Source organism: Phoxinus phoxinus (assembly GCF_949152265.1).
Source record: "Phoxinus phoxinus genome assembly, chromosome: 1".
Taxonomy (NCBI): Eukaryota; Metazoa; Chordata; class Actinopteri; order Cypriniformes; family Leuciscidae; genus Phoxinus; species Phoxinus phoxinus.
The window spans coordinates 33,377,170-33,393,530 of NC_136876.1; the positions used below are offsets into that span (position 1 = coordinate 33,377,170).

General features: G+C 38.5%; 2 protein-coding genes across 8 annotated transcripts in view; both read right to left on the reverse strand.

Annotated features, from left to right (window-relative positions):
• llgl1 (LLGL scribble cell polarity complex component 1) overlaps positions 1-1,774 on the reverse strand; it is a 41,735-nt gene extending 39,961 nt beyond the window's left edge. The window contains exon 1 of one of the 2 annotated variants that reach the window (XM_079611731.1): positions 1,506-1,774. In XM_079611731.1, the coding sequence (XP_079467857.1) occupies positions 1,506-1,586 (81 nt within the window). In that variant the 5' untranslated portion in view covers positions 1,587-1,774. The remainder of the gene's footprint in view (positions 1-1,505) is intronic. The other variant, XM_079611732.1, reaches the window with a different exon arrangement.
• A 315-nt stretch (positions 1,775-2,089) lies between these two features.
• myo15aa (myosin XVAa) overlaps positions 2,090-16,361 on the reverse strand; it is a gene marked incomplete at its 5' end in the record, with an annotated part of 33,153 nt that continues 18,881 nt past the window's right edge. For 3 of the 6 annotated variants that reach the window (XM_079611677.1, XM_079611675.1, XM_079611679.1), the window contains 32 exons: positions 2,090-2,652; positions 2,814-2,954; positions 3,814-3,947; positions 4,038-4,171; positions 4,992-5,125; positions 5,266-5,426; positions 5,553-5,649; positions 5,906-5,983; positions 6,069-6,163; positions 6,250-6,380; positions 6,486-6,568; positions 6,687-6,760; positions 6,876-6,948; positions 7,380-7,452; positions 7,558-7,700; positions 7,790-7,995; positions 8,911-9,022; positions 9,108-9,249; positions 9,375-9,493; positions 10,621-10,736; positions 10,832-10,907; positions 11,231-11,290; positions 11,397-11,512; positions 11,601-11,754; positions 11,893-11,983; positions 12,191-12,332; positions 12,710-12,788; positions 13,453-13,563; positions 13,644-13,702; positions 13,861-14,055; positions 14,749-14,872; positions 16,160-16,248. In XM_079611677.1, coding sequence (XP_079467803.1) covers positions 2,551-2,652; positions 2,814-2,954; positions 3,814-3,947; positions 4,038-4,171; positions 4,992-5,125; positions 5,266-5,426; positions 5,553-5,649; positions 5,906-5,983; positions 6,069-6,163; positions 6,250-6,380; positions 6,486-6,568; positions 6,687-6,760; positions 6,876-6,948; positions 7,380-7,452; positions 7,558-7,700; positions 7,790-7,995; positions 8,911-9,022; positions 9,108-9,249; positions 9,375-9,493; positions 10,621-10,736; positions 10,832-10,907; positions 11,231-11,290; positions 11,397-11,512; positions 11,601-11,754; positions 11,893-11,983; positions 12,191-12,332; positions 12,710-12,788; positions 13,453-13,563; positions 13,644-13,702; positions 13,861-14,055; positions 14,749-14,872; positions 16,160-16,248 — 3,644 coding nt within the window. In that variant the 3' untranslated portion in view covers positions 2,090-2,550. Of the gene's footprint in view, positions 2,653-2,813; positions 2,955-3,813; positions 3,948-4,037; positions 4,172-4,991; positions 5,126-5,265; positions 5,427-5,552; positions 5,650-5,905; positions 5,984-6,068; positions 6,164-6,249; positions 6,381-6,485; positions 6,569-6,686; positions 6,761-6,875; positions 6,949-7,379; positions 7,453-7,557; positions 7,701-7,789; positions 7,996-8,278; positions 8,354-8,910; positions 9,023-9,107; positions 9,250-9,374; positions 9,494-10,620; positions 10,737-10,831; positions 10,908-11,230; positions 11,291-11,396; positions 11,513-11,600; positions 11,755-11,892; positions 11,984-12,190; positions 12,333-12,709; positions 12,789-13,452; positions 13,564-13,643; positions 13,703-13,860; positions 14,056-14,748; positions 14,873-16,159; positions 16,249-16,361 lie in introns of all 6 variants that reach the window. The other 3 variants (XM_079611680.1, XM_079611676.1, XM_079611678.1) reach the window with 3 other exon arrangements.

Consider the following 16,361-nt stretch of genomic DNA (forward strand, 5'->3'; position numbering starts at 1 on the left):
TTCTGACGTACAACCCAGAAGCGCTGCGCCTACGTAAACTCACTCAGAGGCCCACACAGAAGAAAATGAATTGTTGAATAAAATCTTTATTTTTGCTCACAAAAATTATTCTCATCGCTTGACAAACTTATGGTTGAGCCACTATAGGTCACTTGGACTGAACATTGCCTTTACTAAGTTTCTTGGCCAGCAAGTTTCAATTACAATAGACACCAATGGAGGAGTGAGACAGCTCTCAGATTTAATCAAAAATATCTTCATTTGTGTTCCGAAGATGAACAAAAGTCTTACGGGGTTGGAAAGACATGAGGGTGAGTTTTACTGAGGGATGAGGGATTACTGACAGAATTGTCACTTTTGGGTGAACTACCCCTTTAAATCAACACACAGAAGGCACAAGTTTAAGCAAACCAAGGCTTGAAGTTGGCCGAAGGATGCAGATCTCTTTTCACAGGTTGACAAAGTGAGACGTAGTAAATAACAGGACCTTATTGTAACATTATACACAGTGTCATGACACTTCATCAGTATGATACACAAACACCTTTCTTCCACACCACTAAACCATCTGCGGATAAAAGTCAGCATTAGATAAATGAACAAAAACTGAGGGCTAACCTAAGACGTTAAAAAATTGTCTCTCTCATGGTGCTTTACAATGAGGAGGGCGGCTAGACATGTTGCCAGAGTTTGGTCATCAGTAAAGAGCCAACAATCAAACCCTTTCTGTGTTTCTGGCAGGGGAGCAGTAACATGTTCATTAAGATTTAAGAGCAGCCTCGTTATAAAGAGCTCTACAAATCCTTACAATCACCCTGCTGCTGCCAGCACATTCAAGCCTCAGAAACCAACATCAATAAACAAACATTATTTAGTTTTAATTTAATAAAATTATCATTGAATTAAATTAATATATTTAGCTCTTATATAATCTCAAATTATTTATGTTGTTACATGCATGCAAATGAAAAAATAAAAGTTTTTTTTTTAAATCAAACATACCAAAATTAAAGAAACTGCATGACAGACACTTCCTGTTCTGCAATTGAAATTCGTTGGAAAAATGTAAAAACTAACCGCAGAAGATACAAACATGATTCAACTTTGAGGTCACTCACAAAAGACAACGCGCCCTGATCTCATCTGATTTAATGAGCTCCACTGATGAGGATGAAAAACAAACATAACACATTTTTCATTCTCGTAAAGCTATAAAAGTCCAACGGAGCATTAACAAGAAGAAAAGCTTGCAATACATAAAGTATTAATTGTTTCAAACAAGTTTCATGCGTGTATATTGTTGATACTTAGCCTATATATCTGGCCCCGATAGTTAGAAAACATTGCTGTTAACAGTTGCGTGCTAGTAAAAACAACATTTAAACAGTGAATGTAATTATTAATATATTTGCTTGAATTAAATGTTCTTTCAGTCGATTTCAGTGCAATCCGAAAAGCATGCATGCTCGAGAGACAGGAGACCCAACGCTATATATCCCACATACCTTATTGAATGCAAATAGATCCTGCTTGATTTTCTCACGATGAGGGTCATTTCCCTGCCGTCTGAACCTAAACTTCATCATCCTGAAGCCGAAACAGAGATATATCACAGCCCGCACCGTCTCAGGTTGATAGAAATTCCGTTAGGCGTGAATCGGTGCAGAGAAACAATGTGATCCTTCATGCAAGCTCCAGTTTCTTTTGTATCCACTCCTCAAGCCGTGCAAGTTTTCAGCTGTGTGTTTATGCAGTTTAACCACAGGGCAAGTTCGCAGGAACCACGTCTCAGCAGAGCCAATCAGAGGCAAGAATCTGTAACCAATTCACCAAACCACGCCCACTGCCAGCGAACGCTTGGAAAACACGGATCAGGATTTGGCTGGCTTAACTATTCACACGTTTGAATTGCCTAGCATCAATTTAATTACAATGCACGAAGTTATCAGCCAGTTAAAACTTTAAATTACATTCTCTTTTTTTTTTTTTTTTTTATACAAACATTTAACAGTTAATATTGTTAATTATAATGTTAATATTATTCAATGTGCATTCAGCATAATTAAATTAAATTGTGAGAAACAGTACTGCTGTGATTTATTTTATTTAGAATAAAGACTTCATATTATACCAACTACATTCATTGTACATATAGTGCATTTCTCGTCCACATAGAGAATTTAACATAATAAAAACATTGTACAAATATTTAAATCATAAAAGTCTCAAGTAGTGCAACTTCAAAAACAGTGGCTACATTTCTTTATCACTCTTTCTCTCTCATAAAAAAAATAAACTCTTGCTGATCATGTGTTCGGAGCTAGAGGTAGAAATATAGTGTTTTAAACTATGGGACCATATGTTCAACCTAATGGAAAGCATGCAAATTTTTGCGAATAACAAGCTAATCCTGGAACTTGGTTAAATTGCAAACAGACATATTGCACTATCAATAATGACAGCTGGCTTTGGACGTGTATGAGTTTAATAGTGTCTGATTGCAATTATTGCCATAAAAGTACTAATAAATAACATCAGTGAGAAGGTGTGCTAGAGCAGTGTGATTTCACTGGGCGGCAGAGTAAGTCTCTTCTCTCGTACGGACAGCAGGTTCTCCACATGCATGGCGATGACACGGCACAGCTCAAGGCTCTGTAAAGTCAAACGCACAGGAATAAGCTCAGCCCACACTGGCCCAGTGAAAATGAAAGCTCATTATATAATATGACTTATTTATATATATATATGACTTAGATTTATATTGTGTGATGATCTGGAATCATACATTCCCTCTTTTAGTTGAAAGTCCATACCTGGTCCAGCTGTAACTGTGTAATGCGTTGAGACATTAGGTCACCCAGCATTATCTCCACGTACGGGTAACTGGAGCCAGCTGTGGGCCTCTGTGTCCGGGTGGACTGGACCTCCTTCAGCGGGAACTTCACCATCGGCTCCTGAGGAACATTGAAAACAGCTGTGAAGTCTATACGTGACCATGTTATATAATATCTTGGGAGGAAATGCAAATACATTTGCAAATATAGGGTATAATGGACACTTTATATTTAGCAGTGCCAAAGCAGATTACATATTCAAATTGAAATAAATTTGGGCAAAATTCAATTAAATCTATATCTAGGACATGCATCATATTTATACTAAGATACAGAAAAAAAGTGCTAATGACTTAAATAGGAGCCTTAAAGAGATATATTCAAAAGTTTGGGGTCAGTAAGACTTTTGAAAAAAAATATACTTTTATTCAGCAAGGGCGCATTAAATTGATCAAGAGGGACAGTACAAAAACTTATACTGTTACAAAATATTACTTTTCTATTAACCAAAGAGCCCTGAAAAAAATGTTTATCATGATTTTCACAAAAAATATACTGTAAGCAGCACAACCTTTTTCAACATTAATAATATTGTTTCTTTAAATCAGCATATTAGAATGATTTTTGAAGGATCATGTGACACTAAAGACTAAAGTAATGATGCTCGGTTATTCTAAGCTGTAAACATTTTTCAAACATTATTACTATTTTTGCTGTATTTTTGATCAAATAAATGTAGCCTTGGTGAACATAAGAGATTTACTTCCAAAACATTAATATATCTCACCAACCTCAAATTTATGTACTAATTCTGTCATTATTTACTTACTCTCAATTCATTTTAAACATATATTACTGTCTTAATTATGAGTTGGAAAAAAAATAAGTAAAGCTATTCAATTAAGAAATAATGCAGTCTTAGAAATACAGCTTTAAAAGTTATATTAGTAAAGATTGAGAAACAAGGGGTTAAACGTACATGAGTCTCTTTGCTTAGAAAGTTCAGACCATTTTGATTGACAGCCAGTACACACGGGGTGTTGATAGCACTGTTGCTGCTGCTCTGTATGTAGAAGAATGACGAGCCGAACATGGGAAAAGCACTCACAAGCCCTGAAACAGAAACACAAGTCCAACAATCAGCCTTTTGAATAAATGGCTGCACGCCTTCACATTGGCTGTTCTCCTAAGTCAACACCTCACCCAAAAACTGTGCTTTGGCCTGATGAGGACTGAGGGCCTGCACCTGCTGCATATGCTGGTTTACCATGTTTAACCACTGCTGGGCCCGCTGGAGACCAAAGAGCTGGGTGGGAATACACTCCTGAACCTCATGGCTGATGGCGGAGAACAAGAGAAAGTTAGTCTATAAATGAGGTGTCAAACTTAAATGACCTCAGGGACACTAGCCAGGTGATTGTCTCCATCAGGGGCCAGCTGAACAATTACAATAAACACAAGTGTTTTTACTATCACAAGTTTTACCTCTATAGAATTATTAACACAGTAATAAATATGGAGACAGACATCTTCTTCAAAGTGAATAATTTCTCCCTCATACTAGTAATTATCCCTGGGATTGTATTCCTTCGACAACTACTGTTTTCTGCTTTGAGATCAGGCAGTTATGCTTAACGGTCAGTATGTGTACACGACTGTTCAAAGTTTGGGGGTCAATGTCTCTTCTGTTCACCAAGGCTGCATTTATTCTATCAAAAATACAGTAAAAATTGTGAAATAATATGACAATTTAAAATATCTGTTTTCTATGTTAATATATGTTAAAATGTAATTTATTCCTGTGATGTCAAAGCTGAGTTTTTAGCATCATTACTCCAGTCTTCAGAGTCACATGATCCTTCAGAAATCATTCTAATATGTGGATTTGCTCCTCAAGAAACATGTTTTTGATTATCAACGAATTTATGTTAAGAATTTTGTCCAACTGTAACACATTTTGTCCAAATTATTTTATGAATATAAAGATCAAAAGAACAGCATTTATCTTAAATATAAATATTTTGGAAAATGATAAATGTTTTTAATGTCACTATATACAGGTGTACACGTCTTTAATATACACAAAATGTATATGTGACATTTTTTAGCTTTTGATGAATACATAACATTTCAGTGACGCCAGATTAATGGCATTACATGGAGGGCAGGTAGAGCGAGTCCTTGGCACGATGTTGCAGGGCTGCCAGTTTTGACACTTGCTGAAGCTGCTGCTCACTGGCCGTACCCTGTGGGACAACATTGAGCAGCCCTTTCAAGTAGTCAGGGGACACCTGCAAAATATGAATGAAGATCAGATTAGTAGCCTGAACAGAGATAACTTAGATCAAATCAAGAACAAATGCCTTATGAAATAAGCAGCACAAGACATGAAAGGAATGTCTGGGAAATTGAATCAGTCTGGCTGATGTACCTGATTGTAATGCATAGTGACTCCGAGCTCGTTGTCAAACTTTAGTGGCTGCGTCCATATCACTCTTCGAAACCACAGACTGTAGTTGCTATCAACGTGTTCAGCCTCTGTAGCAATATCCAAGATGTACTCCCTTTTGTTTAGAGGCCGGACATTCTGACCTGGAGAAAGGGTGACAACACATGAGAAAACAGCTTGTATTACTTGTGTCATCTCTACCATCTCTTAGCTACTGAAAACAATCAGCGGCAAATTATTTGAGTGTTTTTTCCTTTTTGTCATCTCACCTCTGTTTGTGACAACAAATATAGCATATTCATCCAATGCCTCAAGTTTATGCAGACCCATCTCATAGCACAGCTCTTCAATGGCATCCAGAGCCACCTTCAAAGTAACAAATAGTAAATGGACTGCATTTATATAGCGCTTTTAACAGACCCATGGCCACCAAAGCGCTTTACATATTGCCTCACATTCACCCATTCATTCACTCATTCATACACTGACGGCGGTGTCGGGAAAAGCTGGGGTTAGGTGTCTTGCTCATGGACACCTCGACACTTGGTCAAGTGGAAGAGTGAATTAGAATCAAATGAATATGATTGGTCAAGCTGAAATAAATATCACAGAGGCAACTTACTGAGCAGGTTTTGATCTTAAGGTGGCGTTCAATTCCACCAGGAAGAAGAAACAACTGGCGCTTGGAGCTCCTTCCAGCCTTGAAAAAGATTGTGCATAATTAAGCACAGATTGGTGAAAATGTGACTGAAATTAGCATTGAAATTTACTTATGTGCAACTGACCAGCATAGCTTTCAATTCCATCCCATTAGGATGCTCAACACGTCCACCGTATTGGAACGTCTTCCTTAGGTTCTGCTCACAAGCCTTGGCAATGCCTATCGACGTATCGTGTTATTTGTAATCATCAGTTAATTTGTACTCAGTGTGATTTGTGTATTTGTGTAACATGTAGGCAAAATACCTTGAAAGTGCACCCCAGGACTTGCACAGACATCCTGAAGGTGTTTAAGCAGGTAAGGTTTAAGTGCCTCTGAACACTTGTAGTATGCAGTGAGGATGTACAGCAGCCTCCAGCCCCTCTGACAACTCTCCCTGCGAAACACAGTAAAGATCATCTGTTACTCTGCTTGGCACATTACAATGAGTCCTACTACATGGTTCGCTCATTCATAAACAAACAAAAAAGCAGGCTTATACGTCTTGGAGCTGGTGTTCCCAGTGATCTGCTTGAGGACTTGGCAGTACGCTTCATCCTTCATTAATCCATATTCGCCACTCAGCTGCAACAGAGATTGAGCTTACATCACAGTGACATTGAAGATATTAAGCACATTCCTGTCTGGTATCTTAATATTTCATGATGGCAAGGCTTGTTGGGCTATTTAAAGAGTTGCATACCCTTAGGATGGTGCTGACAACGTCCTGCTCGGCCTGACCTTTCATAGGGTAGTCTCCCATAAACTTCATTATAGCTGAAGGATAATCATCATTGAAGTCATATTAGATAATAAACATTAAAAAGAAAAAATTGATGACAGAAAAAAAAAGTCTGTTACTTCATTTGTGTAAACGTAACATTCTGCTTACCAAGAAAAATCTCTCCAGCTACTCTGTTCATATTTTCATCAGTGAACTCGATCAGGGACTCTTGAATTGGAGACTAAAAAAACCAAAGCAAAAAAAAGCTTCATAAAATATATCAACCATGTTTATTATTATTATATAACGGTATATTAAAATCATATAAAATGTATTTAAATTAAGCGCTGATAATATTCACCCTAGATCTCCAATGTACAATTCATTAATGAATCATTCTTTGAAATGGTTCTTTTCACTGAATGATCCAATTTTAGCGAATATTTTATTAAATTGTTCCTCACACAAAGCTATCATATGATTCAGTAGACTAGAAATATAGTGCACAAGATGAATGGGCTACTTTTATTGGTTTTAAAGCTGAAAAGACTCAATATCTGTTCATTAAATTACACAATGAGTAAATCATGACAGTATACTAATTTTAAATTAACTATATTCTTTTAAAAACCTCAATGATTTAAAATTGATGATATGGTGTGTATTCTGTACCTTGGAAAATTTCACCATTTCTGATGGTTCTCTGGATTCCTTTGTCTTCTTTGACTTTTTCTTATATGAATCACTGCAAAATCCAAGCATATGTCAGTATATCTATAATTTTTTCTTAATTCAGCTATGCAACTGTGAGAACCTGAGCTCGCAATGCCCCATGATGTAATCAACAGACCCGTTGTTTCTCTGGGCCCCTCTGAAATATTTCTTGGCAAACTCCACCATGTTGTATTGGCTGTCCTGAAAGATTCTCTCATCGATGTCCATATCAGCACTGTCTGTAAAGGCCTCTGCATACTCACTGACAGGAGACGCCACCTAGAGGTGAGATGCAGTGACACAACGGCACTCAGAAGGATCCATGGTACATATAAATCAGGATTTACATGCCCGTGAAGCACATATACCTCAATGGACCGGCCCAGTTCATGGGCTGCGGCAGCGGACCCCACAGCTACAGCCACAGCGGCCGAGGCGGCCACACGCCCCTGCTTATTCTTGGGTTCCTCTTTCTTGTCCACAGGAATGCTAATGAAGTCAGGAGCAGCCACTGGCTGTACAAACTCCACAGGAAAAACCCCAGATCGCCCATGAATGGCCCCAAACTTCCAGCCTTTACACAAAACAAGACATGGTGTGTGAAAATGTGCGTGTGATGGTAGTATGACATTTTAAGAGTAGAAGTGCCTGTATAAAAAGCATTGGTGAAAGCATCGGTGAAACCATCATGCAAAGAGAAGGCAGACCGTTTCTATACATGCAACTAGGGATGCATATTCAGATAAATCTGCAAACCAGAAATTCAACTGTGATGACACTGCTAAGTGCAGAACAGTAAAACAGCACATCAAGAAACCCCCAAAAAGCACTCCATGCAGCTTCCACGCATGACCCACCAAAATCAGGCGTGTCTCTTTTTAACTCCTCCAGGAGAATCACCTTCTTTTTCACTATGCAACCATAACACTGGCCTGTGAAACAGCCACAGAGCCAGCAGTCAAAGTTATGGCGTAAGTTATTGTCCCTTTTACTATACTATTTAGCTATATTATATAATTATGCTATCTTTTAAAAGTTTAGGCTCAGTACATTAAGAACACATTAAATTCATCATAAAGGACAGTTGACAATCACTGGAAACAGGGTGTATGTATGTATGTAGGTCAATGAAAAGAAAATATTTTCAAAATTATGGGGAAAAAAAGTAACAATTACCTAGTAAAATTAAAGTAATCTAGTAATTATCTAGTATGCATGTTCCAGTTTATTTGTGTAAAAAAATTAATGAAAATGAAAAGAGGTTTAATTCATTATTTAAAAACATATTCATCACGGAACAACTTCATAAAGTTGTTTTATGTATAAAAAAGCAGTTTTTTTTTTAAATTAAACAAATGAACAGATTACATTGTTGACTTTCAGGTGTTATATTTCAGAGCTGATATCCTAATGATTTAGGCTCTTTTTCCCCAAATATGAAGAGTAATGTAAGGTCTTCATGACCACTTTTGGTTTAAAGCAGTCTCACCTGCATCCAGGCCTTCCATTTTCTGCAAGCGTATGATGTCTCCCTTGTGGAAACTCAGCAGCGTTCTGTCATCTGTAATGTAATTACGCACAGCAACGACATAGTCTGAGTCCTAGAGCGTGAGACAGAGAGCGCAATTAATACACCGCACCACAGCCAATCATCCCCGAAGTGAATCAATGTATGAGGGAACTGACCTTTTTCAGCTCTGTGATAAAGTAGTCAATCATAGTTTTAACCTGAGGAGCTTTGGCAGAGAACAGAATCAGTTTCTCATTGGTGAGGTTGAACTCCAACATGTTTTTGGAAGGAATGGTGACGAACATGATGTCTGTATAGCTGTAAGATGTTAATAATAATGGAATATTTTATGATGGTGATGGTGGTACTGTATCATTACCTAAACTCATTCAAAATACGAATTCATTCAAAACAGAGATATTAACAGCCTCAGCAACTGGTACCTGTAGGGTCGTAGAACTCTGAAGTAGTCTGGGGCTACTGCACTGCTCCTGACCATTTTTAAAAGCTTGATTCCTCTATGAGATACAGACAGCACCTGGACCCCTGTGCCAACACTGCCCTGTTCAGGACAAGAACAAGAAGATTTTCTCTTTTAGGCTTATCTAGTTCAGTAATGAAGCTCTACATGGCGCATGCTAATAGGTCCTTTACATGCAATCTGCAAGCAATCACACCATTACCACATGGCACAAGCTGATTGCAGCCCATCTCATTGCAGTTTGCGCAGCATGACTGGTTCAGTGTTTACTATTTGCTAGTCCTGCAGCACTGAAACCCTCCACCTCCCCCAGCTCCACCTGCCTAGCTCTAGATTTATGTCAGTCATTCATGCAGCAGCAGCAGCATATATTACATGCTCACAGCTGTGTATCTATTAGCAAGTCCATACTTGTTCTGCAGCAGCAGCAGCGTAGCAGATTTAGGGGCAGATTTACCCTACAGGGCAAATTAGCGTGAGAGCACAATTCCAAAACAGCGCCGATGGGAGTGGAAAGTTCTGTGTGTGACCTACTGACGACACAGATCCTTTCCATAATGACCAACACAATCTACCAGGTAGCATCTGGTTTAAGAGGTGCTTTGTTTGGGCGATAAATAATGCTGCAAACCTTAGAAAATCACCTTGCGTGATTCATTTAAATACTCTTCTCCCAGAAATGTTGAGTCTGAAAGGGAAACTCCTACAAATGTATATGCAATAAGGCAATAACTGTGCAATAAGGTCAGCCGCGAAAATATCTGTGAATGCCTTTTCAATGCTAATTTTTCACTGCGTGTATTTAGTCAATCCTGACAGTAGTTTTTTTAATGCCAAAAGAGGGTTTGTGCTGGCCCTTAATCCTCCAAAACCAAATACATGAGCATTGCCATATAATTAAAATGCCAAAACTACTCTGAGAGTTGTCATGATTAGAATAGCATTATGAAGCAGCACATGCCCGCTGAAAACATTAGAATACATTATGATGTGTTTTGGATGCTGACGTGCCAGATATGACTACATTACTTTCAGCCAGCTTCACTAAAACCATGCTCATTCAGTAATTTCACAATTTACATTTTGTGAACAGTGTGCCATGCAGAGCCACCAGAAAAACCAGTCCTGGCCAACATAAACCAGGCTGGACCAGCACTGAACTTCAGGCTGGTCTTTCAAGCAGGGATAATCTGAGAGAGATTCCTTACAGATGCTGGGAAGAGGCGTGAGAAGTAGATCTCCCAGGTGTCTCTTGCGGCAACCACAATCTTCTTCTTCGCATTCTCATCCTGGATTGTGGCATTGATGTCAACGTTTTGCTCCACTGTCACAAAATAGAAGCCAAAATTTTCCTCCCCACAAGCAAAGTTCACATATCACAAGAGGAAAATGTGTATGTAAGTGAAACATAAATCATACCAAAAAGGGATTTCATCTTCTGCCTTTCTTCTGTTGTAATGCGAATGCAAGCCTCTGAGAATGTGTCATGGACAATCTGAAAGTTTCATTATAGTTACGATTAATAAACGTAAAAACAATCACAAATTTATACACTACCATTCACAAGTTTGGGGTCAGTAAGGTTTGTGTGTGTGTGAGAGACACTGTTGCATAAATTTGCACCTCAAGTTTCATGATCCACACTTATTGCCAAAACTATTAATTCCACCTTGACCTATATTGTTTGATTTTTTAGGAACTGAATGCACAAATGTGTTAAACAAAACAAATTATGAGATAAATCACAATTAAAAGCTTTACAATTTTGACAGCCCTAAAACCAAAGTTAACAGAAAGAACAAAAAAAAAATGTCAAACCTGCTTAAACAAGAGGTCTAGTATCAGCGGGTGGTTGAAGCTGTCTTTCGGATAAAAAACCTAAAAACACATGAAAGCATTTTTAATGTTTCATAATTATTACCACCATATTTTAGCGTAACAGCATTGTGTCCCATTGACCAAATACAAAACAAATGACACTAGCCTCTTTCCTCAGGTAGATTTTCCAGGGTACATTGGTGTAGGTGTAGTGCTCTTCACTGCTCCTCTTGTGCAGCTGAGTCTGAATATTCTCCTCTTCTACTGGAAGTTCTCTAGATACTGTAATGTGACACACCACAGTGACGTTAAAGCCATGCTAATATGGTTTCTATAACTAAATGAAATGACATAGATGATCTGAGTTTACCAGGAGCAGGAGCTGGGAATCTCTGACTAACAGCTGGCACAGGAGGTGATCGCTTCGTCTTTATGCTTTTTGCTGGTTTTAGTCCCCCATGGTGGTCATAATCAAACTCCTTTGCAGATGACGAAGGAGAAACTGGAGTGTAGGTTTTCTTTCGCTGATAGTTTGGGACATGAACACATCAGCTTTAACCACAATGATAATGATAAAGCCCACTGATAATATGTTATATCACGTTAACTCACATGACTTTAACACTGTCAGTTTATCTGTAAATTAACTATGACTGATCTACCTGTAAAGGTGGAGCACTCATCTGGTCCTTAAGAATCAATATGGCTTCGTCATGGGGGTCTGGTTTCCTCAAAAACACTTTAGCTTCCCTCCTGTATTGAAGACCAGTGCAGTTAGAGCTTTAGCCTTTGTTCTGTTCTACTTTAATTGTCTCTTTTGATGAATATTTTATCAATGTTTTGTTACAAGGTCAAGGAGAACATTGGTTTGCTGTGTCTCAGTTTTCAGTTCAGGTCATTCATTATTAATGAATGTGGAACTGCCGTTCAGATCTAAATATGTTCAGTTCTCATTCTCACCTGGGAAACTCTGCGGGTTGTACAGGGTTGGTCTGGTACTGCCTGATAATGTCTTTGATGTTGTGACTTGGCTCTAAGTGTTCTGTGTTTGAGATAGTGGCTCTCACCAAGTCCCCCGCTGGTGGATCCCTCCTAGTTGGGCCTTTTGGAAACATAGCAAAACACTGATGAAATGGTAACACTTTACAATAAGTTTCCATTAGTTAACATTAGTTACCTTAACATGAACTAACAATGAGAACTTCTGTAAATAATTTGTTAATCTTAGTTATAGATTATTAAAATAAAAAACCAGAGCTAACAAAGAACAGTTGCATTTTTATTAACTCACGTTAACCATTGTCATGTTTTTGTTTTTTTACTGTCACAAATGTATTGCTCATTGCTGGCTAATGTTAGTTAATGCATTAACGAATGGAACCTTATTGTAAAGTGTTACCTATGATAATCATTATACCTATAATCATTTTAATGAGTGGATTTAAGCATGAAGGCATACAGATTGAAATAATGACGTACTATACTGTCTCTGTGAAGGTTTCTGTGGTGGGGAAGCAGGGGTTGGTTTGTAGGAAACAGGTCCAGTTTCTTGTTTAGTCTTCAAATAAGATACATGACCAACAACAGCTTTTTTTGAATGTATCAACTGTTCATTAGTATGTTTTGAGGAAAAAATCAACCACCATCTCAAAAGTTTGGGGTCAGTAAGTTTTATTTAAGAAATGAAAACTCAGCATAGGTCCATTAAACTGATCGAAAGTGACAGAAAATTAATTTATGATGTTACAAAAGGTTTTAATTTCAAATAAATGCTGTTCTTTTGAACTTTCTATTCATCAAAGAATCCTGAAAATAAATGTATTACGGTTTCCATAAAAATATCTTCAACATTGATTATAATAATAATAATAATAATGTTTCTTGAGCAGCGAATCAATTATAATGATTCATGTGACTCTGAAGACTGGAGTAATTATGCTGTAAATTCAGCTTTGCCATCACAGGAATAAAATATATTAATAAAGAAAACAGTTATTTTAAGTTGTAACAATATTTATTGCTATGTTTACTAAATTTTTTATATAAAAAATACAGCCTTGTTGAGCATTAAAGACCTCTTTCAAAAACATATCCTACTGACCCCAATACTGGGGAAATGTAAAGTTCTAATATGACGTCTATCCATGGCATTATAATAAAGCTTTGACTTGATTTCTAAAGATTTATCATCCATATAGTAATCAGTGCTCAGAGATACTCACAGGGCTGTACTGGCTGGAGCGGGGAGCTGGCACATACTCGCTGTGTGTGTGGTGCGCTGAATTATACATCTGCTGCTGGAGGGCCATGGCCTGCATTGTCATCTGCTGAGCCTGTCGTACATTACATTAGCTCGCTATTTCAACACATTTAGCATTTTGCTACAAGTCTAAGTCATGCTTTGTTTGCTCACCAATATAATCGCTTGCTGGTTGATGATGGCTTGCTGCTGCTGTGCTAAGACAGCTGGATCTACACATTTAGAGATTTAAATAAGCACAAAATAAAGCAAATGTAATAACTGTGATTAAAACGCACAGAAATAAACAGTGCCGTGTTAAAAAAATGATCCCAGAGAATTAATCAGCGCCAAGCGTCATTATATAGAAGGACTTATGCAGCATTCATACCTGACATATCAGGCATTGGTGGCACATTAGGCATAGCTGGCAAAGGTGGCATAGCAGGCAAGGCTGGCATAGAAGGCATAGCTGGCATTAGGGGTACTGAAGGTACGGCGGTAGGGGCATGAGGCACAGAGGGCATAGCTGGCATAGGTATAGGTGGCATCATTGTTCCTCCCATAACAGGTAGAACTGGCACCGCTGAGAAGAGTAAATATGGCTATGGATCAGTAAGCAATGACCCCTTTCACATATCTTAATCAAATGATTTAATGCTAGTTGGCTAGGATTTTGAGGTCAGATGAAACCCAATTAGCTGTGCCAACCAACTATATTAAATAAACTTGAACAATACTGCTTAAAGTGATGTTCTGTATTTTACTTTTAAAAATGTGACTTTTAAAAGTGTTAAACAGTCTGATTTAATTGATTAATATATATTATATTATTTAGCTTGAGGTGTAACACACCTCAATACACCACATATATATGTGTGTTACTGTTTAATTTGTTTGGGGGGGAGAAGGAAAAAAAGTTTCTGGCTTTTTGTTGATGTGATTAGAAAAATGTCTTGTAAACATAGCAAAAGTTGTCATCAGCTAGTTATTTTTTTAAGTATTTTTTACACATAAGTATGAGGAACACGAATGGCACCCATTTTGTAATACCAATCACCAAAAGCCAAAAAAAAAAAAATCCCCAAAGCATTAAAGCAATCTAAATGGTAAATTGGTTATTCATCATGCAAAGCATTGGATGTGCAGTTCACAAAAATTTGCAATTCTTGTTTATCTGGCAATTAACTGCTTTTAGGTACAAATTGACCCTAGGGTACACATGCATTATTGATGTGTGGTAAGAAGAGGACAGAAAGAAGACAGATGCAGAACTCACCACCAGGCTGCAGTCCGGGGGGATAAGGCCTGCTGGAGAGGGGCTTCACTATGTCACCATCCTCCCCTCCAATCCCACCAGCTCCCTTCATACGGCTGGACATGCTGGATGACTTCTCAAAATCCTGGAGAAGAGATAAGGCAAAGCAAAACAGGCTCTCAACTCAGGGCTGGACCCTTCCCAGCTCAGTCATACGAGAAATCAATCTCCCCATGGGAGTACCTTATACTCTCTAAGAGGGGCATGGCCCATTTACTATTGCAACTGAGACAGAGCCGTGCTGGCCTAGACCACAGGAAAAAATAAAGTATGCTCAATGCTGTGAGAAATACGGTAAACTGGTAACTTAATCACCTTCATTGCAGGGGACCTGGCAGCCATAGAGCACATTGATACACTCAATCACTTACACTATGAGGATCAAGTGGCCAGTTGTGTTCTTCATGCATTCATGTTATATTTTTAAGCTTCTTTCCATAAATACACGGATGAGCCAAAACATTATAAGTCACAAGTGACGCAAATATCATTGATCACCTCCTAACAAGGCCACATATTAAGGTCTGGGTAGATTAGATGGAAAGCAAACAATCAGTTCTCGTAATCAAAGTGTTGAATGCAAGAGAAATTGGCAGGGATAAAAATCTGAGCGACTTTGACAAGGGACAAATTGTTATGGCCAGACGAATGGGTCAGATCATCTCTGAAACGGCAAGGCTTGTGGGTTGCTCCCGGTCAGCAGTGGTGAGACTTACCAACAGTGGTCCAAGGAGGGAAAAATCTGTGACAGGGTTTGGGCGTCCAAGGGTCATTGATGCACGAGGCCAACGAAGGCTATCCCATCTGGTCCGAGTAAGAAGAAGGTCTTTGTTCTGCTGGGAAACCATGGGTACTGCCATTCATGTGAATGTAAATTTGACACATTGTTGCAGACCAGGTACATGACAATGGTGTTCCCTGGTAGAAGTGGCTTCTTTCAGCAGGAAAATGACACGGCACACATTGTTCAGGAATTGTTTGAGGAACATGATGAAGAGTTCAAAGTGTTTCCCTGGCCTCCAAATTCCCCAGATCTCAATCCAACTGAGCAGCTGTGGGATGTGCTAGACCAACAAATTGTATCCATGGTGGCTCCCCTCACAACCTACAGGACTTGAAGGATAACGTCTTGGTGCCAGATACTACTGCAAACCTTCAAGGGTCTTGTAGAGTCCATGCCTTGGCGGGTCGGTGCTGTTTTGCCAGCACGTGGCGGACTAACAGCATAGTAGGCAGGTGGTCATAATGTCATATTGTGGCTCGTCGGTGTAGTTACATTAAACATCCAAATCATGTTGTTTCTATAACATTTGCACTTGTTAAAAACTCATGAACTCATGCTGAACTGGGGGAGTGAACAAGAGACACTTACCCCATTACCATCAGACAGCACTGGGTCAAACAGGCTGTCGAGATATCTGTCCATGCCTTTCTGAGTTGGTGCTTCACTGAAGTCTGATTCTATTTTTTTCACAGTTATTGAGAAAAAAACAAAACAGAAATCATCCCATTAGCATCATACAGAATATTATAAAAGTAGCTTAAAAGCTAGCCAAAAAAAGAAGAAGAAGAAA